The following is a 25728-nucleotide window of genomic DNA, read 5'->3' as shown; positions in this document are numbered from 1 at the left end:
TTTCAAAAAATAAAGGCGTTAGGATTCAATTGCGTCTCTTTCTATACCAATTGGGCTTTGTTGGAGGGGAAACCAGGCAATTTCTCAGCTGAAGGTGTATTTTCTTACGAACAATTCTTCGAAGCCGCAACTAAGGCTGGTATATATCTTATCGCAGTGAGTACTTCTCCAACTCCCTAGTAGATCTTGCTAAACAGAACAAGCGACCTGGACCTTATATAAATGCCGAAGTAAGCTTTGGTGGGTTCCCCGGATGGCTCCAACGTGTCAAGGGGCACCTAAGGACGTCGGATGACGACTACTTGACGGCTACAGACAAGTCAGCCTCAAGATCGCCATAGAAATAAGTTCCTAACTAACCCGGATAGTTATGCCGCTCAAATTGGTGCCATTATTGCGAAAGCCCAGATTACTAATGACGGACCCGTGATCCTATATCAACCTGAGAATGAGTATACGGTCGGCGTCTCTATCCCGTTCCCCAGTGGCAAATACATGCAATACGTAGAGGACCAGGCACAGAATGCGGGAATTGTCGTACCTCTCATCAGCAACGACGCAGCCCCTTTGGGAACTAACGCTCCGGGTACAGGATTGGGTGCAGTAGATATTTACGTGAGCTACACTGGATGAGATTACTGGACTGAATATCCTGACAAGAATTAGGGACACGACGCGTATCCGGTTATGTTTGACTGCGTTAGTAACCTCGCGTTCATAGTACCAGCGATACTGATAGATCTAGCAAAATCCTTCTACCTGGCCGCCACTAGCATTATCGGGAATCTACCACCAGACCCACGAACTGCAGAGTCCATCCACTCCTTTCTCTCTCGTGGAGGTTGGTAACTAAATTTTTCATACTATTTAAGATGCCTTTACTAAACCTATCGCCAGTTCCAAGGTGGCGCCTACGATCCTTGGGGAGGTCCGGGGTTCAACAACTGTGCAGCATTTATCAATCATGAATTTGAACGCGTCTTCTTCAAGAACAATTTTGCCGCAGGTGCAACTATCCACAACATATACATGGTTAGTCACGATTGGGTTATTCTTGCATCTCTACTGAATTGCAGCTAGATTTTCGGAGGGACAAATTGGGGTAATATTGGACATCCAGGAGGCTACACATCTTACGATTATGGAGCGGTAGGTAGGAGCCTTTCTATCTAGGAAACGTATATTAACCCAGATCTACCTCAGGCTATATCAGAAGACCGATCTCTTACGAGAGAGAAATATTCGGAACTAAAGCTACAGGCCGAGTGGTTGAAGGTATCACCAGATTATCTGACTGCAGAACCCGGGGCTGCCGTGGTGTGGACATATGCTAACAATGCTGCCATCACGGTAACTCGACTTGCTGGAAATAGTACAACTGGTAGCGGGTCATTCTTCGTCGTCCGCCATAGTGACTATTCTAGAACCGCTTCGGATAATTACACGATGAAGCTTCCAACGTTAAAAGGAGATATCTCGATTCCCACACTATTTGATGATCTCACTCTCCATGGCAGGGATTCAAAAATCATAGTTACCGACTATGATGTTCGAGGAATCAAACTCCTATATTCCACGGCAGAGATTCTAACACATCAGAAGTTCGAAAACAAGATTGTTCTCCTTGTTTATAGTGGACCGAATGAAATGGACGAGCTTGCGGTGCAAATTAAGGACACTTCTTCAGTTATATCGGATAACTCCGTGAAAGTGAATAAGACAGAAGGCCTCATAACTTTAGCCTGGTCCACTCCAAAGGCAAGAAATATTGTTAAAATTAATAATTTTCACATTTACATTTTAGGTATGGGGCATTATTTTGCTCGCATAACCAAAGCTAATAGAAAAACGTAGATCGAAATTCTGCTTATAATTATTGGATACCTGAGATCAATAAGTCATCATCATTGATTATTAATGGGCCATATCTCGTCAGATCTGCCTCTTTTGAGAATGACGTGCTATCACTCTTCGCAGATTTTAATAGATCGACAATCGTTGAAGTTATCGGAGCACCCCAAAACACGGCCGTTCTTAATATCAATGGGAAGGCAACTGACTTTAAGGTGGAAGATGGAAGAATAGTAACAGACATTCAATACTTGGTTCCAGCGCTCGAGATTCCTGCTCTGTCTGGGCTGTCCTGGAAATACCTCGACTCGCTTCCTGAGATCCGGACGGATTATGATGACTCTACTTGGCTGGCAGCAGACCACCAGTCAACAAACAATTCATACCAGACCCTACAGACACCGACCTCCCTTTTCGCTAGCGATTATGGCTTCAACACCGGAGTGTTGCTCTTCAGGGGCCATTTCACTGCTAAAGGCACCGAGAAGTCTTTTAAAATCAAAACTCAGGGTGGCACCGCTTACGGCCACTCAGTCTGGCTAAACAGTACCTTTATAGGATCATGGGTTGGAAGCTCCAGTGCTTCGAACTATGATGCAACGTATGAGCTTCCAAGTCTTTCGCAGGGGGCATCGTACGTCTTGACGCTTGTGATCGACCATATGGGACTAGACGGCAATTACATACCAGGCATCGACACTGGTAAAGCGCCTCGTGGGATCCTCAACTATCGCCTCGCTAGCTCAATATTAGACAGCACCCCTATATCGTGGAAGCTCACCGGCAATCTCGGCGGTGAAGATTACGTCGATCGCACACGGGGTCCCCTTAATGAGGGCGGCCTGTATGCTGAAAGGCAGGGCTACCACTTTCCGCAGCCTCCCGATAAGGCATTTACATCAGGCTCGCCATTCTCGGCGCTGGAGAAACCAGGTATATTCTTCTACACTGCGCCGCTCTCGCTCGATCTCCCTTCCACTACATACGACATTCCGCTCTCCTTCTCTTTCCGCAATGTCGCTGGCGGGGCTGTGCGGATCCAATTGTATGTGAACGGGTGGCAGTTTGGTAAGTACGTACCTCACATCGGCCCTCAGACGCGATTCCCAGTTCCAGAGGGGATCCTGGACTATAAAGGCGAGAATTGGATTGGGCTGGCAATATGGCGTATGGAAGAAAGTGACGACACGGCCATGCTCGATTTTAAACTCGAGGCTGGCGAACCGGTTTTGACGGGACGTGATCCTGTAGTCTTGGTTGAGAGTCCGGCGTGGTCGTTACGCCAGGGAGCTTACTGATCTTCGACGTCTTGTTATACCACCGCATAATCATAAATATATATATATATATAACTTTATAGGACCTAGTTATGGACGTGAAAATCAATCGCATTAACTTAATCTATAGTTATTTCTATATATGCTAGTTTCTAGATGGAGACAAATATGATACCATGATTTATAAACGCCTTAGGAATGCATATAGCTCGCAGGGTAGATATCTCAGGGCGATTTAGTACCGGGGCGCTTTGCCTTCTCACATTTCCCTCTCAAAGTCCTAGAGGCACTTGGTAGCTAAATTCCGGCAAACCAGCAAATTGAGGGAAAGAATTTCCCGTAGCCTGGTAACGGTCCAGAGGCAGGAAACTCTCCAACCTGGACTTGACACAACCAGTCTTCTCTAGTGCTCGGCCCTCAAACCGATCTTCAATCCACTTAAGCCAGATCTGTCTTGTGGCATCAAGAGTAGGTACGTGCCACGTCCCATTAACAACTAAATATTCCAGATCTCCATCGGGGATGGCTTCGCAGGTAGCCTGAACAGTTGCAGCCGTAGCATTTTCAGGGATATAATAGTCTTCCGTGCCATGGATAACAAGAAGCGGGCCTTTGAAGGCTTTCCGCCCCGCATTTGCCAATTTGCCGTACGCATCAACGTACCAGGTCTTGTCGTAGCCATCCTGGATGATATTATCACCCGATAAGAAAAGCTGTGTGGAAACGCCTATTCCGCCCTCGACTTCCTGTAAGAGTTTCGTTCGCGCGATGCCCAACGGAGTTAGCCACGTGCTAAGGTCGAAGTCGAGGAAGATGCTGGGTAGTATCATTCCAATCCACGGTAATATGAATCCAATTTCGCCGACGAACGCGTCTGTAGTAGGGCTCACGGCGATTGTACCGAGATACCCATCTACAAGCCCCTTGAATTCATTATCTCCCTTAGCCGCAAGCACTTCGGCAACACCCCATGCGACGCCACCGCCCTGGCTGTGGCCTATAACCGCAAAACGTTCGTCCAAAATGTCAGAGAAAGCCTCTAAGGAGGCTTGCAAGGCGTAGAGAGCATCGTGTCCGGATGTCTGTGATATCAGATACTGGTGGGGGATCTCGCTACCATCCCAGGACTTGTGGATACCAAGACCAGCGTAGTCGGGCGCCACCACGGCATAACCTGCAAGGGCCAGGGTAAAGGGTGCCTCGCTGCCATACCAAAGCGCCCTATGTGTCGAAGGACCGGCTGAGGCGAAGAAACCCTCTGTGCCGTGTGTCCAGAGGACAGCAGGTGCTTTAGTAGACTCGTTTCCATCTCCTGTTTGGAACTTCTTAGGCGTGAAGGGCCAGAGGATAAAAGCTGAGGCTGGGATAACGGTTCCGTTGAGGTTTGAAGTTGTGTAGAGAATACGCGAGAGTGCTGTGTTAGGGGGGATAACAAAAGACGACGCATTCGTGAACTCTTGGACCTTGAGAAGAGTACCGGGTATTGGCGTTCCGGAAAGTGGTGGGAGCTCGTAGAAGCTGTCCTCCGCAGGGCCTCCATTGGCGAGTTGGGAGCGGTCGAAGTTAATAGCGATGTTTATGTTAGTGGCTGCTGTTGACGACAGATTTGCGGACTCTATCTGTGAGCTTGACAGAGCAAAGCTAGAGTTGAAACCCGTCGACTGCTCAACGTTTAACGATGCTTGAGCCTCAACGACTGACACCGTCAATGAGACGGCGGCCAGAAAGGTTTGTAAAGAATACATCGCAACCACTTTTCTTCAAGTTGGTTCTAGCCTATTAGTTATCTTTGGTGTCAAATGTATTCTACATAACTTAAGGCGAGTGACGGCCATGGTTATATATATATATACCTATGAAGATGAATATACTGTTGATTGGTCATGATAAATTAGTTACCTATCTATACGGCACATTACATTGCCTATTCAAGCACTACTTCCAATACCATAATGACCAACAGCCGTTCCACGGAAATCCGTGGGTAAGAGGTAATTAACATGGAAAAGCTGCTGACGTAAAAGCGCCGGAAAACGATGTTGGTGATATTACGATGATATCCATCTGTAATTATTGATGATTTTTAAATCCGTGAGAAGCTAGCGGAGTTAAATCATTAGCTTCTTAGCTGACAAAGCGCCGAATTAGGGGTAAAAGAGAGTAATGTTATGAAGGATTTATCCGATAACTATCTTCAATTCTTTAATTCTTTATAATCCAAGGCTGCTGACGAATATCTAATTGAAAAATTGAAAGCTATTTTCTAAGTCTTAACCAACAATTTCTAAAAGTCGTTGTTAAGTCAGGGAGGCATTTCACAATCGCGACTTTAACTGATAAGAGATAAGACACGACGCGCTCTATGATAATTGTTCATTCTGTATTAAACAGAGCTAAACTCTAGAGTCTGCATACGATATAAGTGCAACTCCAATTAAAGGCGAAGAGATGACAAGATAAATCCGTCATTAAATGGTTAATCCAATCTTTTCCTTCATATCTTTACTTAGGTGTCCACTATCTGTATCTACGTCATTGGACATGGCATAGGGCGCGTTTGACAAGCGGGGGTTCATATATACCTACCTACCTATTTTTCTATATATGTGTGACCTCTTTAAGGGCTTAAGTCCAGAGGGAGAATGTGATGATTAAATACGCCTTCAAAGAAAATCCTCTTACGATAGAACCAGTTTTGAGGTGTTAGTGTTTGAACAAGATGTCTAAATCTGTATCAGTTGACAATTTCCCAAAGCCGACCTCTATTACGGGTGGCTGCCTCTGTGGTTCCCTAAGATACCGTGTCGACTTCCCGAAGGACCACGATTTCTTAAAAGGAGTAAGTGATATGTCTTCAAAGCCTTATTTGCATCTGAGGTAGTTTTCATATTCAACGACGTAAAATTACGAAATTCATAGACCCTGATAAAATCTCTTACACCGCATCGCTTAGCTGTTAGAAGCAAACGGAGAGGAGGTGGTAATCCATTCAACGACTTGCAATAATATTGGGTTGCCTTAACTAACAAGACTCAATATAGAGTGGAAGTTGTCAATGTACGCAATGCCGACGGAACACGGGCGCTGTGATCTTCATCGCACATACCGCCCCGCTCAGCGGTTTTACGTTCCTAACGTCCACGGAGACGTTGAAGAAATTCTACGCGACGCCGGGTTTTCAGCGCGCGTTTTGCACAAACTGCGGAAGCTTTCTATACTGGCGGGATGAGTCGCTTGAAGACGTTGAGCTTGCGGTAGGGTGCGTGGATCCCGAGTATCTATCCAAATTTGGATTCGCGCTTGCGAATGCTTCAGGGCATAACGTGTGGTGTGAAAACGAGATCAAGGGTGTTACCGACCATATTCTCATTAAGGAGAGAGGTATTAAATGGTCTAGAAATAGTGGGAGTGCTAAGTTGTGAGCAACTATGGTAGAAGGATCTTGTCTATGTTAACGCTACCATCAAATTCATAGTCTCGGAAAGCTTCACGAAATGTTGTAATCACAACTGAGAATTATGTCAATTCCGAAATTTGAATGTGATATTGCAAGAAAATACTGAACCGTCTTCGGTAGGGAAGATAGATCATAGAGCCAATCAAAAAGAAGGAGCACCACAAAAATAGTCTAGTAATATAAGACAAACTTACAAGGAAAATCATCATCCACAAAAGCATCAGTGGTTTAGTGGTAAAATCCATCGTTGCCATCGATGGGCCCCGCGTTCGATTCGCGGCTGATGCATTTCTTTTGCTATTTTCACAGCTATACTAAAAAAATTATTAAGTTTTTTTTTTTCTTCGTTTTACCATGTATTTTTCCGCCAAAGGAATCATCTATTCAAGTTTATACCACTCTCGGGGGCTTTCCGATAGGAAAGGTTTAACAATAAAGTTTGCGTGGCCCCTCTAATTTTTTTTGCTGCCCTTTCCTCGATGTTGAGGCTTACTTGCATATAAACTTGACGGCGGTTTGTCGACTTTGTATAGAAGTACATCACATTAATACAAGAATATATATATCTAAGGTAGGAAGCAAGGGCTCATATCTCTTCACTTATAACACAAACGATATCATGGGCTAGAATATTTAGTTTAAACAATTTTTTTAATCAACTCATCATTCTCTATGCATGTCGTATGTAGTTGTACATTTCACATTAACATAACCATACCAACACACACTCATCTGACCCCTCAAACTAACCCCCCACTATCTTCTTACAAAGCGAGAACCACAACAGCCAACAGACCAAAGCTCAAAGAAGCAACCTTAGCCGAGCCGCCGGTAACGACCGACGCTGTAGGGTACGAGGTCGAGGCCGAGCAACCAGCGCCGTTGCACACGATGGCGGTATATCCACTACCAGCGGAGGTAGTCGTGGGCGCGACGGGGTATCCTGTGCCGGCGCTGTAAGACGAAACGGTGCCGTTAGTGTTGCCATTGTTGTAGCCGCCCTTGCCCGTGGGGTAGACAGCAACAGTCAGTGTGGTAGACACGGACTGAGCGCTAGGGGAAGAGGATGCGCCCGGAGTGTTTACTGCGGGGTAGCTAGATACGGCAGCAGTCTGCACGTTGGTAGACGCTGAGGGGTAGTTGGACACCGCGGCAGTCTGTACGTCGTTGGATGGCGAGGCCTGGTGGTATTGGTTGTCGCCGCCGACGGGGTACGAAACCACGCCAGAGGTAGTGGGCTTGGCCTCGGCCGCCGTCTTAACGGTGGTAGGGACGATCGTAGTCTCAATAGCAACGGTCTCGGTGGTGACGGAGCCGACGGGGCAGTTGGTCACGCTGGGAGGGCACTTAGTAATGGTGCTGATGCGCGTGCTGTAGATGGTGCTCGTGTAGGGCACGGCAGTGGGAGTCTGCGTCGGCTTCTGTGTCTCGGTGACGGGGCAGACTGTGGTGTACAGGGCAATCGTCTCGGTAACGACGGAACCCTTGGCCGGGCAGTTGGTGACGCTAGGGGCGCACGACGTCACAGTGTAAACGGTAGTAGAATAGACGGTGCTAGTCGTATACTCCGTGGTGGAGGCGCTGCTGGTAGGGTAAGGCGACAAAGTTGCGCTCACAGATTGGGTCTCGGAGACGCTATTCGAAGCACTGAAAGTCAGGGATGCGGTGGGATAACCGCTAAACGAGACATTGTTCGAAATACTTGAAGTGACCGATACGGTAGGGTAGCTGCTGCTGGCCGAGACGCTGTAAGTGGACGACTCAGCGAATGAGCTGGAAGTCTCATCAGGAGGGCAGTCATCTTCCGAAGAAGTGGCCGAAGCGCTGTACGAAGAGCTAGAGATGGTAGAGGTTGTTGAGAGAGTACTGGTGCTTGTAATTAAAGAGCTTGTCGAGGACTCTGTGATAGTCGCGATGCTAGAAGACGATGTGCTGTCGGCATAGGTCTCGCTAGCAGATGCTGAGCTGCTGGAGGTGAGGTCGTAAGAGGACGATGCTGAAGTCACGCTGCTGCTAGTTACCGCGCTAGAAGCTGAGGAGCTAGTAGAGCCAGTAGAGCTGGAGCTGGAAACTGAGGAGCTGGTAGACGTAGCAAGATAGCTTGAGCTGGAAGCACTGGCCGATGTCGCAATATATCCTGAGCTAGAGGCGCTACTCGATGTAGCAACGTAGCTTGAGCTGGAAGCACTGCTCAATGTGGCAACAGAGCTGGAAGTAGAGATGCTACTGCTAGTGCTAGAGGCAGAGCTTGAGGTAGACGTAGTGCTGACAGTCGAGGAAGTAGACGAGCTGGTGGTGCTAACGGTCGACAAGGTGGAAGAGCTGGTGGAGGAGCTGGTGGAGGAGCTTGTCGTGGACGAAGCCGTAGCCGAGCTACTGATTATAACAGGCTTGCAGACATCTCCATCACAGCCACCGCACTTCAAGGCCTCAGCAACCAAGTTGTAGTAGTTCTTTCCAGCAAGGTTTTTGTTCTGAGAGGCATAGTAGGCATCCCACAACATGGCACCGCCAAAATGCTCCTTCTTCTTGTACGTGCAGATCAGATTCTGAGCCTGTTGAGCCGTGATGTAGCCGCTTCCGAGCAAGCCAACAGCGGAAGCGCTACCAGGAAGACCGATGAAGAGCTCAGCAGCGCTGTTAACACCGCCGCTGATGAAGCTCTCCCAGTCATTGTAGTTGAAACCAGTAGTCCAGGCTTCGCAGATGGGGTTGTTGTAGAATTGGATCCAGATCTTATCGAACTTGGCCTGCTGAAGGATGGTCTTCATCTGGAAATAATCAGCAGATTGGGGGCATTGCGGAGCAGCAGTGAGAAGAATGCTCTTGCTGTCAGCGGTGATGAGATCGCGAAGATGGTTCACCATGTTGACATATGGCTGCTGGTTGCCTAATAATGGTAGTTAGTATATATCGATATATACTCGGTTACGGATTTGACGCGACCCTCATTACTATGGGGGAAAATAAAGGGGTAAAACTTACTGAACTTAGTCTCGATGTCGAAATCGAAACCATCAACGGTGATATGTTCCGTGCTGCTAATATCGAAAGGTCGAGGCCCCTTATAGCCGCTCTTGAAAGGACCGAACGACTTGTAAAGAAAGTCGGCGAAATCTATACCAGCTTGGACAGTGGAGAGGGTATAGTTGCTCGAGGAAGTGAATTCTCCTCCGATAGAAAGCAAAACCTTCTTTCCAAGCTGTTGGCACTTCTTAATGTCATCCTTGATGAAAGAGCACGAGCTGAGAAGCTTAGAGTTCCGGTTGTTGTTGACGTAAACCTCGGCTGCGCAGTGAGCAGCGAAGTTTGTGCCCGGGTAGCCAGTGCCATTTCCATTTTCAGGAGAGTTGTTCACGAAACCAAGAGTAACATAGTCGATGCTATCGGATTCGCAGTGTGTGCCAAGGCTATCGGTGTCAGGTCCTGATTGTCCCTATAAATAGGAGTAAGTATATATATATGAGAAACATATTTGATAACACAATATCATACCCAATAAGCATTCAGCTTATAGTCTTTGGTATAAGTAGCAAAAGCAGAGGAAGCCGAAAGGGCGGCAACCAAAACTGAATTTTTCAACTGCATCTTGAACGACGTATTAAGAGATTATATGATACGTAAAGATCGTAAAGTGGCCAAGGCCGTAATGAATGTGATCGTCAAGCTACTCAACGAAAGGACGCAAACAAGATGTCTGCTACGGCTGGCTAATGTGCCGTTTCTTGTCAACTCGACTAGTGGTGATGAGGAAGAAAGAAAAAAAAATAAGAGAGATAGAAGGCGGCGCGGTTATGAATGAAGAGCAACCGTTTGAACCGGACCATTCCCGCCCGAGTTAGGGGTTGGCTATCCTGCATAGTGACAGCCGTACACTAGAGTATAGTGAAGTCCTACAATGTGTGACTAAAATTTAAGACATGAGATAGGTCCATTCTAGTCGGTGCCTATTCATCTCCTGCCTAATAATTTCCCGAATCTCATGGAGTGAGATTTGGTTGTCCCGAATGGGACTTCGCGCCGAAGCGACCCATGATGGTAGGCTGAAGAGTCATCGCCCGATAAGTCCCAACATACCAGAAGCACACAATGCTGCTAGAATCGGGAAGGTTATCAAATTCAGGAACAAGCATAGCGCTCAGCCTAGAACTTAGCTCGAAATGTGGTTGATGGGGTTGACAGGGAATAGCGATTGGCCGGCTGCGAGGGCCGGATATTGAATCCATCTCCACGGCGCAGCGGGCAGCTTATAGGCCAAAGAACGGCCCTACGTGGAGATCGATTAAGATCTAGACAGACTAGACCAGGGGTTTGCGTCTTCGTCAGACCATTTGAGGCTCGCTTAGAATGAGTTTGTTTAATGGAGATTTTTTTGTGAAGAGGAAAAGATCATCATTCTCAACGACGACAGCCGAAGAATAAGGCTGTCGACTAAAAAAGCTTTGAAGTAGAGTAATATAGTCTTCATATTTGGTTGCTAACTATTATAAATCACAATTCTCTTTTTTTATTTTATACCTGAATTACGACGCCGTAATCCTGCCGAAGCGCCTTTCATCCTGTTTAATATACTTTGAAGGGGGGTAAGTCTGTCTATAAGGTAGATCAGGTGCTAAAGAAGTTCGGTGACCTAGTCGAGCTCTCGCGCTTAACTAGTTGGTAACGTCCACGACTCCACAGGTAAGAAAAACAAGCTCCTCATAAGTTCCTCCTAGTGCCGGCGATACTTATATAACGAGCAACACTCCAGGTAGATGGTGACGCGGTGCGTCCATATTTTGTTTGAAATGGCCAAGATGGACTTTCAAAAACCGTTAATCCCACCATGGTGACGCTACCCTAGTTCACCGCATTATGTTCATCGCGATTGGCTTCGGCTTTTGATAGTACTCATCAAAATCCGACGGAACGGCTAGCTCGATGCGCGGAATTTGATGTCGGTAAGATTACCCAAAAATCGTCATAACCATGGATCTACTCCTCGGTTCGGCGTTGTCGATTCTAGTCACAGCGCTTAGGGTTGATTACGCGCATAAACTACCTAATTTGTGTAGTGAACTTAGCTGCTGGCCGAAAAAAAAAAAAGAAAAACTACGTTGCATCAGATCGTTGTCAAACACACTCCCAAGCACAGGTTTGGAAAAGAGAAGGATATCAATTTGCGCTGAGTAGTAACCACGGTATTTACGCTGTGTATACACTGTATATTGAAGATCACGTATAATCGACGATGATAAGCTTGTTAGGGTATAATATATGAGTTGACATACTCTTTGATGTTGATCTATAAGATCGGTTTTACTTACTTAACTCCGGTATTCTTAAAAGGTTTACCTCTCGCTATCCACTTGGAAAAGGTCCCTCTACTCTTTATATTTCTCCGGAATATGTTAATAGGAATGCTGAGGCAGGTTCTGTACTACTAACGAGGATAATCCAGTAATTAAACGGTCTTGCATGGTTTCATAGCTCATGATTATAGTCTCTAGGTTTCAAGACAGTTCAAGCTGTATAATAGGGCGGGAATGAAGAGGGAAATGTAGTCGCAACGGACCCCGTGTTCCCCTTATGACCCCTCATTGGGCGCGGTGGCACAGGAGGAGGGTACCTCTCCACGAGGTTCCGAGGAAAGATGCCCTCTTTCTTCACACCAAAGTCATCGACATATTCGCCATTATACCAGTCTATCTCTTCTTCGCCGGTAACTGTTATTATCTGACCAAGTCTGAATGGGAGATCCTCCGCGTGATTCGATATATAATCGTAGGTAGCCTTCACTGTAAACGGTACTGAAGTTACCGTGCCGAAGTCGTGGTTCTGGCTGGTCTCGACGGGGTTAGATAAAAGGTCAAACCTAATGTTTGATATGTCCTCCAATCTATATGCAAGCTGAGGGATCGATGAGCTTGAAGCTTCTTGTTGATGTTCCAGGCTGAGGGCTGACCAAGGTGGGGAAAAGGGGCCCAAGGGAAACACATCCTCTAACAACGACATCGGGTCTATTCCAGAAATTGGCACATGCGCGGAAATCTCATTAGTTCCGTCAATGACCTGTTTCTGCTTAATAGAAGACTGAAATTCCTCATACAGCTCGGTCTGGACGTCACGAATGATTCCTTCCAGTTGGCTTTTCAGCGCGTCGGCGACATTCCTCTCTGCCGAGTCTAATGCTTCATCGATTTTATTCTCCAGAACTCGATAGATTCTTCGGAAGAGTTCCCTCTGTAGAAATTCATCATAGCTCTTCGCTGTTGGTTTAAGTTCAGGAGAACTCTCGACGGAACTGGGCTCGAGATAATTCCCGTAGTCTGTCTTGATTAGATATGCTAGATGACTATGGAGGAACGAAACAGACTCACAGGGCGAGGGTAGATCTACAGGGTCATCAGCGGGGAAAAGTACAGTGTATACATGTCGCCATTTATCTTCTTCCGTTTTGCTATTAAATTCCTTGTTCCGGATTCGAAGCAATTTTTCCGTAGTAGGATCAATACCCTCCCTAAGTTGTTTTGGTGTAAGCTCGCAGGGGCGATCTTGTCTTGTATGCTTCTCCAAAGAAATATCTGAATCAAATGTTACATTGCATCGAGAGCAACATGGTGGCAGTCTGTGTGCCCTGTAAAGGTGCTCCCTACTCCTTAATCAGGGCCTGAAAATTCATCACAAATCGTATCACTTTTAGTGTAGGATAGACTCACTTCACACGATGTACCGAATGAAATCCAGGGCCGTAACAAGCTCCTTTGAGCAAGTAATTTCTTGGTAGGCGCCGATACCGGTTCCGTTGATAATATGGACATGCAAATCTCTCTGCTGAATTGATTCCATCATTATGAGTAGTTGATTTTCTTCGTTTTGGTTGTTGCTGATCATCACCTTCCTCGCCCCCGTTATTGCCGTCACCTTTTGGTAGAGGGCGTTTCCCCTTAGTATTATGACCCTTATTTTGTTGATTGTTAGATGGGCTGGCAGAGCTCGAGTCTCCTCTAGGAGCATTAGATGGTCCGGTTTCTCCATCTTCCATTGCACCTGAAGTAACAAGACGGGTATATGTAGAGTATACCATATCCATCAAATAACGAAGTAGGACTCTCCTTCGCTCAGCCCGCTGAACAAAGGAGCTCTCTTCCTCGCAATGGCTGTCTTCACTGCTCTCATTCATTGAAAAATCAGAAAGCTCAGACTCACCTTGTGAAGGTATCGTAAGTGGACTAGTAATTTCCGAGGTATTTCTCGCTGATGACGCTGGTGTTTGGGGCGTACTTAAATCGTTCATTAAATCGGGGTTTGGAAGTGTAGGTGCACGATAGCCTTCGGAAACCTGGTCATTTTCCCGCGAGTACCCCATGAGGAGGTCATTATTAGTTGGTATCCCAATCGCCCCATGATCCTCATGAGAATTACTATTAGTGATGAGTGTTGGGCTAATGGGTAAATCCCCTGAATGCATGCTGTTCTTCAGTGGTCCTAGGTGTGCCATATTCATATCTATTGTCTTGCTGTGACCTTGCGGCCCAGCTGAGCGACATCTCGGTTGGTTGGTTGATGCTGGTACGTCGAGGCTACTGACTGTTCTACGAATAGTACGAAATTGAGCGGTAGGTGTTGGCCGAACAGGAAGTCGTAAAGGTTTAATCAAACTCGATGTTCTAGCATTCTCTATATTGTTTAGGTTCCTGTTCTGATGCTCATATGCATAATTGAAAGCTTGCTTCAAAATGCGTACTTCATCTTCCCAGACTGACCCGCGACGTTTTTCAGCAATTTCATAATAGGTTAGCCCCCAGAATTGACGTGTAGGGTCGAAATTCTTCTGCTTCAAAAGGGCCTCGATAACTTTGATATTCTCTCGACCTATGGCGGCCAGCATGGGTGTAGAGGATGCCACAGTTCCACCGGGAATTGGAGGTTGGTCCGCGTCCGCTAAAGAAGAGGACAATAGAAAGTCTATAAGCTGGTCATTCCCAGTTTCGGCAGCTCTCAGAACTGCCTTCATGCGTGGTATGTCTACGGCATACTGAAGGGACAGTTCAGTAAAAGGTGGTTCAATAGTCTCTGTGTCGTGGAACTGATCTGGTCTGCCGCATATTAGGGAGAGATGTGTGTATACAGGTTGCGGTTCTGGGAACTGAGAGGATTTCCATCCATCGTCCCAATTATGAATTGCTTCAGTTGATTGTCCATATGCGCTCTGACTACGTCCACCATTACTATATACGGTTAACTATCTAAATTCATAAGTGAATTAATAAAAAACTTACCTCGAGCCGCTACTATCGTAGGTCCCAAGTGACTGAAAGGACCTGCTCGATTTCCATGATGCGAGAGATTTCAGTGACTTTCGAGATCTTTGAGATATAATGGACTTTCCAGAACATACGGAACGGCATGAGATAGCGGATTTTATCGACCCAATTGATATGCTCGACATGAAAGATTTATGAGACTGTCGAGATCCGATTGATTGTGTATCGCTCCTTGCATTGGCATCTCGTTCTCGGAGTACCATAGATCCTCGTTTACTCCTAGGTTTCCTACTTGAGCTAGAAAAGATTGATTTGCGTGGCGGGATGGCTGTCGAGGCCGACATTTCCTTTGGTGGTTCTTCGCGCTGTCCATCACGTCGTACTTCGCAATCCATTCCCATTCGCGCACAATATGAACAGGATGACGATTGGAATGTCGCTATATCACATCGGATTTTTCTTTTTCTACAATTAATGCAAGCAACTATTACTATAAAAAAAGAAGAATAAAGAAAAATCTATTAGCTGCGGTTCTTTTGTGGTAATGAAAATACAATATGTCATAATCCAACCTACCTCTTCGTTTTGTTTGGTTGCGTCCTTGCACGAAGGTGAATACATCTAAGAATAAAACTGTCAGACAAGATGATAGTCCGATATAAAGGATGTTCAGGGACATTACCTGGCAGAGGCGGGATTTGCTCATGAGGCATAGGAAGTATGCGTGATTCTAATGAGAGTGCTAAATGTTCGCTTTGATGAACTTTTGGTTCAACGCCTTCATCACTAGTACTAATCCCGTTTCTTCCACTGTGAGGCCATTCCGGCGGTGATGCATCTCGGGTTAAATTTTCTGGGTATGCCAATTCCATAATAGGCTCTTGATTTGAAATATCTTCAGGAGCGAAGTTAAATACACACCTGAAGAACGAGTAAGGATGATGCAAGTTGTCATGTAGAGAAATTATATTTGTCTAAGTTGGGATTTGGATTAATTTGAGGTAACGAATGCTGACAGTTTTCCCCTCCTCAATCGTTGCGCAATTGCGCAGAATCTAACCTGCGCATCCATACCCTACATGCATACCAGGCTCGGGCGACGACTTTCAGCTTGACAATGATACTAGTTGAAATAAATGCTACTTTATATCTGTCATTTAACCAAGTTAGGTGCTCTTCGCTAATGAGTAAACTCATTTTTCTCTTTCAGCGAAAGGTTGTTACTATTATCATGTTAAGAGGTAGGAAGACAATTCCTGAAGAGATAACTAAGAGATGAAAGTAAAATTAAGTGATATTTAATTGATTGATTGTTTATGATATAATATCCTACTAGGTTAGGTACTAATCACGCTGTATCAAGAACCACGACCTCGGCTTCAACCTCGCCAATACTTTCCACAGTCAACCTATCCCCTGTATTAACACCGTCAATAAACGCGCCATCGCCTTCGTCAAGAACTTCGTCACGGCCGTCGAGTCGGATTTTTGCTTGTCCCTTCTTCGTCATCGGAATGTGAATGTACAACTTTCTCCTGCTGCTCCCCGCAATGTGGGCCCCAATAACCCAATCGAATCTTCCCTGAGGCGGGATTAAAGCGGCTCCCATGACGAAGTCGGCATGAATAGGTATGGTCCCCTCAATTGTCGGCTCAGCAACTTTCTCCTGCTCAAATGTAGCCTCCGGACCACCCTTAAGCGGACTTAAAATCGGTACAAAACCCTTGCGCTTTTCCTCGTCATCAAAATGGCGAGTGTGGTATCTAGGGGTGAGTCCTCGTTTCCACGGAATTGCCCAGATCTGGAGGAAATGAACTGTATCTCTTGCGTGCTCGTTCTGTTCGGAATGCGCAATGCCCGTACCGCCGGTGGTAAACTGGACATCCCCTCGACCCATCCGATAAAACTTGTCCGACTGCCCACCCTCGGCACCCTTACGAAGCATACTATCCCGGTGGGTTAGTTCGCCGGAAATGATGTAACTAAAAATCTCAAAATCGCGATGAGGGTGTGTTGGAAACCCCGAATTCGGCTTGACTCGGTCTTCATTTAACACTCTCAGCGAGCCAAAGTGCGTAAACTTAGGGTCGTACCAGTCGGCGAACGAAAAGCTGTGGTAAGTGTTGAGCCAACCATGATCCGAGTGCCCACGGGCAGCCGACCGATGAGGAGTGATTTTAGCATGCGAGAGCATTTTAGACATTGTGCTCTTAATAGTGTTCATATACTGAGGGTTAACTCGATGTGAGTCTGGATTATAGAAATAGAAACGAGTTTTTAATTCGATTGCCTACTAGGTTACCTGTTAGGTAGTTATATATATAGATGATGGTTAATTTCAAACGATATAAGATGGGTTATATTTATTCTTTATATTTAATTCCAGAGCGACCTTGCACGCATAAATACTAACGTCTCATATTCTGCTTGCAAAGCAATTAACAATTGCTGAGTATTGGATTATTGACTTCGAACTTCAATCTGAACTCTCAAGAGACTCGATGGGACGAACTATGACCCTATAGGGTTAGTCGCGTACTCCGCTATTGCATTTTCACCTTGCCACCTCTCCTAATATGGAGAAGTGTTATGTAGTCAAAAGATTGCTTACAACGAATTAGCTCATGCTTATTATATATCGTGAAGACGACTGATACCAGTACCTTAGGTACGTACTACATAAAATATTATGTAAAGAAGAATGAACGTAGAAGAAGAAATAGCTCACGCTATCATAGCTGGTAAGATATATCTCATCGGCATCTCATTAATAGATGATCATTTGTCATCTCAGATAATCAACCTACCATTTCATAATTTAATTGTAACTATGATTGCTGCCACGTGCATATGAAAGAGACTTGGATCTAACGCAATGGAACGTCAAATCCTCTCCGGGGCGCCCGATTGCTCCGACAAGCCGGCGGGAATTCCAGAACCCTGGGTGAGCTTTAGGTACATAATAGAGGCTGGAAAGCATGTGGCACGGGCTGCAAGTGCTTGAGGTTAGAGTTCGGAAAAAACTAGCAACCGGTACATCCAATCATCTGAGGGCGCCAACTGCCATTCCACTTTTTTTCTCCAACATTTTTTTTGGTCGCAAACCTTTAGATCTCCCCAGATAGGAAAGAAAAAAAAATTATTAGATTTAAATCACGATGCTGAGCGCGCGCTTTTTTCTCTCTAGTGCAAGTGCTTCTGCACTTCCATTCAAAGGTGTACACTCATATTATCGGCAAGTAACTTGAACTCATACGAGTACAAGACCTTATTTAATTTCAACCCTTATTCATTTCGCGGACGAGTCTCGGTAATTGCGCGTAACACGACGAGCACTTTAATCGACTACGTGGCGTTGCCCCGCGATCAACTATCCAGAGCTCGATCTTCCATACACCCAGCCCAGAAAATCGAGGTAAGCAAAGTAAGTCCTAACCGGGTACTTCTTCTTTTTATATCATATAAATGGCCTTCCGAATCTATGGCCCTACTATTTGGTAGAGAGGTTTGATGCCAATTGATCCCACCGATCTCCTGATTCAAGATTCCATCTAACCATGGAAGAATGGGAATAGACGTGGAAGCAATCACGGCTTATAACAAGGCCATTACCTTCGAGGATAAGCCATAAATATTGTTATGATGAGCTATTTTCTTTATAAATGTTCGACTGCCTAGTCAATGCTGCGGATAAACATACTCTGAACAATATCATATCATTTTCCATGTTTACATCTCGAGAGGCCACACACAACAGCACTGATAGATGTAAATCTCGGGTCTGAATGCGCCTTGGCGTGCAGATCGAGTCCGAGTCCTTTTTTTGCTCTGCACAGTTGCTGTTGTGTCGTCATCGGAAGGGTGTTATGGTACTATAACTGGGGTTTTCCTACTAACAGGTACATATCTATTAGGCATAGCTATTGGCGCAAACTGAGCTGCAATCATGTGTGGTGTAATCGGCTTGATCTTGGGTCACGTCAGTGACGACCCCAATTCCCCATGCAAAGCTGCAGTTGCGCTTCATGAGGCTTTGTACTTCTTGCAACATAGAGGCCAAGATGGTTAGTAACACCTGTAACAAGATCGATAGGATTAAGATTCAAGTGGGATATGATAGACAACAAATAAGCTAACACTTATTAGCATGCGGTATAGCAACTTGCGCCGCTGGCGGCCGCATATACCAATGCAAGGTAAGCCTTACAGTTATTTCGTCCCAAAACATTATCATTATCTAACATCGATACTAGGGTAATGGAATGGCCGCCAAAGTATTTGGTGATGGCATGAGGGTTCAGGACTTGCCTGGTTCGATGGGTATTGGACGTAAGTGTTTTCATTATCAGGAACATTGCCCCTATCTTTTAACTATCGAAGTCAAGTTATCGAAAAGATAGTTTCACCCTTACCCCTTGCAGCGTTTACAACGAAATATTTGCTAACACTCAACGTCCAGATCTACGTTATCCAACAGCAGGCACTTCGTCGAATGCCGAGTCACAACCGGTAAGTAATGATCTCTTCTAACTGAACAAGTTATATTTACTTCCTATTAAGGCATCCGAACCTTTGTAGAGAGTCAAGGGAGCTAACACGTTAATAGTATGTTGCAATGCAATCCGTTCATTTCTATCATATACCCCCTATCAACTCGTTGATTGTCTTGTGATGGGAGACATATGGTTATATGTGGGTACTAACAAATAATAGATTTTACGTTAACAGTCCCTATGGCATATGTGTAAGTTGTTCCTATGGTTATCTTTCTAAAGCTCCTCTCCTTGAAATATATTGAGCATATTTGACCCTCCATGAGACAAAAAAAATATTCTACTTAGGGCATTTGAGAGCATCTTGTAGACACAAGACTGGTTGTCTCAAGCTCGATCAATTGTTTTCTTTTTTTCTTTCTAAAAGCAATCACTAATGAGAGATGCTACAGTTTGCCCATAACGGAAATCTCATCAATGCCCCCGAGTTACGTCGGTATCTTGACACTGTCGCCCATCGACATATCAACACAGATAGCGACAGCGAACTGTAAGTCGATAGTCGCACTCTAGTTATACTGCTTATAATATAAAACACAAGAACAGTCAAGGCTAATAGGAGAGTTTAGCATGCTCAATGTGTTTGCGAATGAACTGAATGAAACCGGAAAGGCTAGAGTTAACACGGATGACATATTCAGTAAGTTTTTCCAGTTTGCAAATTCATCAATTTCCCCCCATTACCCATGTCTGCCGTCGCGCCCCATTCATGTAGACCCTATACTATGGATTGGGGATGCTCTTAGGATATTTAACAAGTGCTAATTCATTATAGCCTCCTTAGGCCGAATGTACGATCGTTGTTCGGTGCGTTGTACCGCTAAAGTCCTAGTCTGTCTCATCTAATTAAATACTAATACTTCAATTAGGGCGGTTGGGCTTGTACTGCCATGATTGCAGGATTCGGTGTTTTGGGCTTCCGCGATTCTTATGGAATCAGACCCTTAGTTCTTGGAGAAAAAGAGTCAGAAACTCTTCCAGGTGCAAAAGATTATATGCTTGCATCAGAGTCTATTGCCCTACGCCAACTTGGTTTCCGTAATATTCGAGATATCTTACCCGGCCAGGCCGTTTTTATTCAGAAGGGCCGAGCACCTGTTTTCCACCAGGTTCAAAAACCGAAGGCTTACTCGCCTGATATTTTTGAATATGTATGTCAATATTATATACTGTCGGCATCCCTCCCTAGCCAAGGCTTTTCGCCCTACGAGCCCTTCGTATTAAAAAGTCGTGGTATATTTAAATTAGCCAGCGAGGTTTTGCTAACTATATGTATTACATTACAGGTTTACTTTGCACGACCTGATACGAGTTAGTTCACAGTCGCCTTGTCCATTATCAAACTAACCCTATTCTTAGTCATGGATGGCATCAGTGTTCACGCTTCCCGACAGCGAATGGGTTATAAACTAGCCGATAAAATACGAGAGCTTCTTGGAGATGAAGCAATTAAAGACATCGATGCTGTTATTCCGATACCCGAGACATCGAACACGGCAGCTGCAAGCGTCTCCGAACAACTGGGCAAGCCTTACTGTCAAGGTTTTGTCAAGAACAGATATGTTTTCAGGACGTTCATGTCAGTTACCCTTATTTCCCTAATTGATTCGAAGCCCTTGTCGTGTCATTATGAAATTAGCATTGCAACGTGCGATCGTTTCTATTTTTTGAGTGGGAAATGGCCGTTGCTAATTAGGTATTTATAGTATGCCACAACAAGGAGCTCGCCAGAAAGGAGTTAGAAGGAAGCTTAGCGCTATCCAAACCGAATTCGAAGGACGATGTGTTCTGCTTGTGGACGATTCGATCGTAAGAGGAACAACCAGCAAGGAGATCGTGGCTATGGCACGAGAGGCTGGCGCGCGGAAAGTAATATTTGCTAGTTGTGCTCCGCCTATCACCGCACCGCACATCTACGGTAGTAAGTAATCCGTACCCCGTTGTGTCTTTGGTCGCCTTGAACTATGGTCCATACACCTGTAGTTGGTTTACTAACCCGAGTGTGTGCAGTTGACTTGGCTAGTCCCATGGAATTGATTGCTTCCGGCAAAGACCGTTTTGCCATCGCCAAAAGTAAGTTCAGAAACTCGCTATGTCCCGCGTAGCTTCTTAAAATACAGATTTGAATCTTATATCTACTTCGAATTGGATACTAACCTAAGCCTTAGGTATTGATGCAGAGGAAGTAATATATCAAGATCTCGATGACCTCAAGGCATCCTGTGCAGAACTTGCACAACCAGATGGCCCTACTCAATTTGAGGTTGGTGTATTCTGTGGCAAGTATATTACGCCGGTCCCGGAAGGTTACTTCGAGCATTTGAACCAATTGCGCGGCACGAAACGAAAGCATGCTACACATGCACAAATTTCTAACAGTGGCCCAACGATAGTTGCAGGGGGTAGCCTAACTGACACGAATGGCTCAACATTACATGTTACGGCACAAGGAGCCGAGAAGGAGTCGGCTGAGAAGCTGAGAAATGGTACTATTTCACCTTTAATTCGGGAAGATATTAGCCTCCACAACGTGGCCACTGAACCTGAGCGACGATGATAGATAGGGTTAGCAGCTCAGTAAACGATATAGATAACTGGGCGAGATTCTATTACAAGTTGATCATGCAATGCAAGCATTAGTTATTGCCAATTTACCTTGACGTAGTGCTATTTAGATTGTTGACTCTCAGGATTGGATAGTGAGTGAATGCTGTACCTAATTCTTCTTGTTCACTCCTCGGTTAAACAAAGTCATTACAAATTAGCCAGGTTATCTACTTAGGTACCTAGGTAGTTATCATAGTTTTTAATATAACAATTGACTATGCCGTTCCTATCATTGATAAAAACCACTATACTATACCATGAAGATATTATACTCTTATTATTCACAAAATTTATATTGGCGATATAAATGCAAGTAAATATGCACTTATAGACTTGGCTTAGTCTCTGATATATCCAAATAAAGCTTTCAATTGAGTTCCTAGGTCTGATGGGGATGTGACTTCTCTGTTCTTCAATATTGTTTCAAGGTAGGTAGGTACGTACCAATTATCAAGGTAGTCGTAGCCAACTATAGCACTCTTTTCTGATAGGGCACGGTTTCCCCTTTCAGATTGAAATTTCTCCTCCTGCTGCTTCCTTGACTTAGTTTATATCCTAGATGGTGCATTTAATATTTTTTACTTATTATATACATGTACTTCATTGATATTCCCGTCCTTAATATTCGACACCCACTAACACAATTGTACCGCCAGAGGACACCCAATTATTCGGCAGGCCTAAGATAAGCCGCTTAACTCACAATCTATACTGCGCAATCAATATTCTTTTAATCAGCCAATACTGCTAGGATCTTAGGTATAGACTCTAGTATTTACCTATAACTATTGATCGCCGACATCACTTGAAACCTCTGACCATACATCCTATACCTTTGCCCTCTATCAATTACAGTTTTCTGTCGCCGATACCTCCTGACGTATGTCATTATTGATTATAGCTCCTTCGCCGACAGGATCCGACATAGCAATAGTCAACGATATAAAGTTGCATCTCTTTGTAACTGAGATTTAGCAGTACTGCCAGCATATCCCTATTTTTTCGCCATATATCAATCACCAACTCCGTAATTTACTGTCCCGTAAACCCCAACTAGCCGTCTTGTCTGATATAGCTAGTACTCCTATTAGTATACAGCCGCACCTAGTATCTATATAGGATGCCGAGACGTGGTCGAAAGGGCCATGCCGCGCCCGTCAAAGGCGGATGGGGTGTCTTGCCACATGGTATGGGTGTTTCCCTAACAGCTGGAAGTCAAGATGTACAGTCTCTTATTCCAACGCCATCCATTGCCGAGCCATCGTCTCAGGCGGAGTCCCATTCAATCAGTGAGCCACTGTCTTACGTAGATTTAACACCAGCGACTGCAGTCACTACTCCCGAAAAAGTTCCATCAGGAGTGGCGGAAAACACCCTCTTGGTAACCCCTTCTACTCAGCTTGATATTGCTGAAGACGATACCACATCCCAGAATATCAAGCGTAAGATCACTATCAAAATCAAGGTTCCGAAACAAGTTGATATAGACGAAATACTGGAGTCTAATGGAGATCTTGCCCCTGAGCCAAAAACAGCGGAGGAAAAGTGTAAGACTGAGAATATTGAGACGGCCGTCGCACAAAATACCGGGCGACAGTTACGACCAAGGAAGCTAAAGCTAGAATCTGGAGTGCCTAAAATCAGCGCGGATAGTTGTGGTTCTGCTGTGGTAGAACAAATCGCTGGTGAGCAAAGTGATAAGGGAGCGCCAAGGAAGCGAAAGCGAGGATCACAGCCCAGCCCTACAACAGCCGATGAAGGATTAGATCCCGATACCTCCTTGCCTAAACCAAAGAAGGTGAAAAGTCAGGTCGTAAAAACAGGCGAGGGTCATTTGAAAAGTATAGCCAAGAAAACGAAGGACAACCAATATGGTCTAATGCCACCAGGGGAGAGCCCTTTTCCCCAATGGTTAGCACCAAGCGTCGAACAATGTGAAGAAGTTCACAGTTTTCTCACAAAGATACATGGTGAAGTCAAGGCACCTCAAGCCATCTCTACCCCCTCGCTTGAAGTAATGGGGTGTGGTGAGGTTCCTTCTGTGCTAGATGGGTTACTTAGAACCCTCTTGAGTGGCGCTACAAGAATAGAGCATATAGACATGACGTTGATACCCTTGGCTGAGAAATATGGCGTATCAAAGGAGGGGGTTGGAAAAGAAAGCATCAACTGGAACAATGTCAGGCTGGGATCTTACAAGGATTTGGTTGATGCAATTCACTCTGGAGGACTGGCAAATATCAAAGCTAAGCATATCAAGGCCATCCTCGATACAGTATACCAGGAAAATACTGAACGACACAAGGCCTGCCTTGAAATCAAAGCTGATACACCTGCAGGGAAGGAGACGAATGAGCAGAAAGACACCGAGACACAGGCAACAAATCGAGATGATCTCTCCCTTGAACATCTTCGTGGCTTATCAAAGCACGAAATCCTAAAAGAACTCACGAAATATCCCGGAATTGGCGTCAAGACTGCGGCGTGCGTCATTCTTTTTTGCTTTCAAATACCTTGTATTGCTGTCGACACGCATGTCTACCGATTTTCCAAGTGGCTTGGATGGGTACCAAAAAATGCTAATGTGACGGACGTTTTCAGCCATCTCGAAGTCCATTGTCCAGACCATCTTAAGTATGGCTTGCACCAGCTATTCATCCGACACGGTCAACGCTGTGGCAAGTGTAGTTCAAGCACTGCTGAAGGGACGGCGGATTGGGATATGCTTCCTGAGTGCCCTTTGGAGAGCCTTCTTGATCGCTACGACAAGAAGCAGTCAAAGGCTAAGTCGAAGCCGGCCAAGAAAGGTAAACAGAAGGACGAAGAACAAGATAAAAACCAAAACCAAGAGAAGCTGGAAGAGTCTATGGACGAGTCCTAGTTTAGCAAGATGTGGCGGAGAAAAGATCGCAAAGCTTCTGATTTTCCTACCTTATCTGCTTATGCAGGTGCACACTCTTACTAGTGGTGGTGGCACTTGCATGGCCTTTGGCCAAGGCTCTAGCTTGTGCTTTCCCCGCTGAATTGGTGTGCCCCATACACTAGAGAGGCGGGTGCTATCATAGAAGAGGTAGCTAATGGTTTTGCTACAGGGGGTGGTTAGATGGGATTGATTTAATCAACAAATCTGTAGATCTGTAGCATGGGCAACAGTATATGTAGTAGAACTAATTAGCTACCTAGACAGAAAATGCGATGGGCTTCCAGATTTACTTAAATCACTTTAGCTTATGTCTCATCTAATTGGTGTATTTTATGACATGACTGAGGAGATATGCTATTGAGTACAATCACGTCCTTGAAAGCAAATACGGAAGCTCTGAGGGCATGTAAATGGTACTTAGGTACTTACCTAAGTAGGTAAGGTAAGCAAGATTAAATAAGCCCCGGCCCCATGCATGAAAGGCGCGTTCCCTTCCTTGGTCTTACCTTATCTAGCGTAATTGATTCTTATCGATAAATACATTGGCATGTTCCTTGAAACTTCACGCGCCAGAAGCATATTACTCACTTTTCTACAATTCAACGCGATAGCGTCGCTTCTCTTTCAACTTTTCTCACGCGCGAGGCTAGGTCTGCTCGTATAGCGGAGCATATCTGTTGTACCAAGCCTCTCATTCAACTTGCACCTTTTCCTTTGTCATCTTTCCTTCCTTATTATTTCTAGACAGCCCGAACATCCCGCGTAAACTCAATATACGTAATCCCATTAACGCAACAAAAGTACCAAGCATTTG

The 25728-nt window shown here is 45.1% G+C and overlaps 7 protein-coding genes across 7 annotated transcripts; 4 read left to right on the top strand and 3 right to left on the bottom strand.

Annotated features, from left to right (window-relative positions):
• Window positions 1-222: 222 nt before the first annotated feature.
• Window positions 223-3149, top strand: GL218_02374 (putative beta-galactosidase A; the record flags this gene model as incomplete). The annotated part of the gene is made up of 8 exons (XM_033578886.1): window positions 223-230; window positions 369-615; window positions 667-699; window positions 746-841; window positions 898-1032; window positions 1081-1149; window positions 1204-1804; window positions 1855-3149. 8 exons carry the CDS (start codon window positions 223-225, stop codon window positions 3147-3149), a joined length of 2484 nt encoding a protein of 827 aa, XP_033439067.1.
• A 251-nt stretch (window positions 3150-3400) lies between these two features.
• On the bottom strand, window positions 3401-4873 carry GL218_02373 (putative secretory protein; the record flags this gene model as incomplete). The annotated part of the gene is made up of 1 exon (XM_033578885.1): window positions 3401-4873. One exon carries the CDS (start codon window positions 4871-4873, stop codon window positions 3401-3403), a length of 1473 nt encoding a protein of 490 aa, XP_033439066.1.
• Window positions 4874-5847: 974 nt separating this feature from the next.
• On the top strand, window positions 5848-6631 carry GL218_02372 (uncharacterized protein; the record flags this gene model as incomplete). Its single annotated transcript, XM_033578884.1, has 3 exons — window positions 5848-5967; window positions 6170-6546; window positions 6604-6631. 3 exons carry the CDS (start codon window positions 5848-5850, stop codon window positions 6629-6631), a joined length of 525 nt encoding a protein of 174 aa, XP_033439065.1.
• Window positions 6632-7349: 718 nt separating this feature from the next.
• On the bottom strand, window positions 7350-10173 carry GL218_02371 (Endochitinase 2; the record flags this gene model as incomplete). Its single annotated transcript, XM_033578883.1, has 3 exons — window positions 7350-9475; window positions 9571-10021; window positions 10081-10173. 3 exons carry the CDS (start codon window positions 10171-10173, stop codon window positions 7350-7352), a joined length of 2670 nt encoding a protein of 889 aa, XP_033439064.1.
• A 6006-nt stretch (window positions 10174-16179) lies between these two features.
• On the bottom strand, window positions 16180-17055 carry GL218_02370 (Quercetin 2,3-dioxygenase; the record flags this gene model as incomplete). The annotated part of the gene is made up of 1 exon (XM_033578882.1): window positions 16180-17055. The coding sequence occupies one exon, from the start codon at window positions 17053-17055 to the stop codon at window positions 16180-16182; it is 876 nt and encodes a 291-aa protein (XP_033439063.1).
• A 1722-nt stretch (window positions 17056-18777) lies between these two features.
• GL218_02369 (Amidophosphoribosyltransferase) lies at window positions 18778-21941 on the top strand (the record flags this gene model as incomplete). Its single annotated transcript, XM_033578881.1, has 13 exons — window positions 18778-18895; window positions 18978-19027; window positions 19085-19160; window positions 19291-19340; window positions 19777-19874; window positions 19954-20024; window positions 20160-20191; window positions 20254-20535; window positions 20671-20695; window positions 20744-20963; window positions 21091-21305; window positions 21395-21457; window positions 21553-21941. The coding sequence occupies 13 exons, from the start codon at window positions 18778-18780 to the stop codon at window positions 21939-21941; spliced, it is 1689 nt and encodes a 562-aa protein (XP_033438091.1).
• A 1170-nt stretch (window positions 21942-23111) lies between these two features.
• GL218_02368 (uncharacterized protein) lies at window positions 23112-24872 on the top strand (the record flags this gene model as incomplete). Its single annotated transcript, XM_033578880.1, has 1 exon — window positions 23112-24872. The coding sequence occupies one exon, from the start codon at window positions 23112-23114 to the stop codon at window positions 24870-24872; it is 1761 nt and encodes a 586-aa protein (XP_033438092.1).
• Window positions 24873-25728: the final 856 nt, after the last annotated feature.

This window comes from Daldinia childiae (genome assembly GCF_008694065.1).
Source record: "Daldinia childiae strain JS-1345 chromosome Unknown Scaffold2, whole genome shotgun sequence".
Taxonomy (NCBI): Eukaryota; Fungi; Ascomycota; class Sordariomycetes; order Xylariales; family Hypoxylaceae; genus Daldinia; species Daldinia childiae.
The sequence above is the reverse complement of the archived record's forward strand: the minus strand, read 5'-3'. Positions and strand labels throughout refer to the sequence as shown.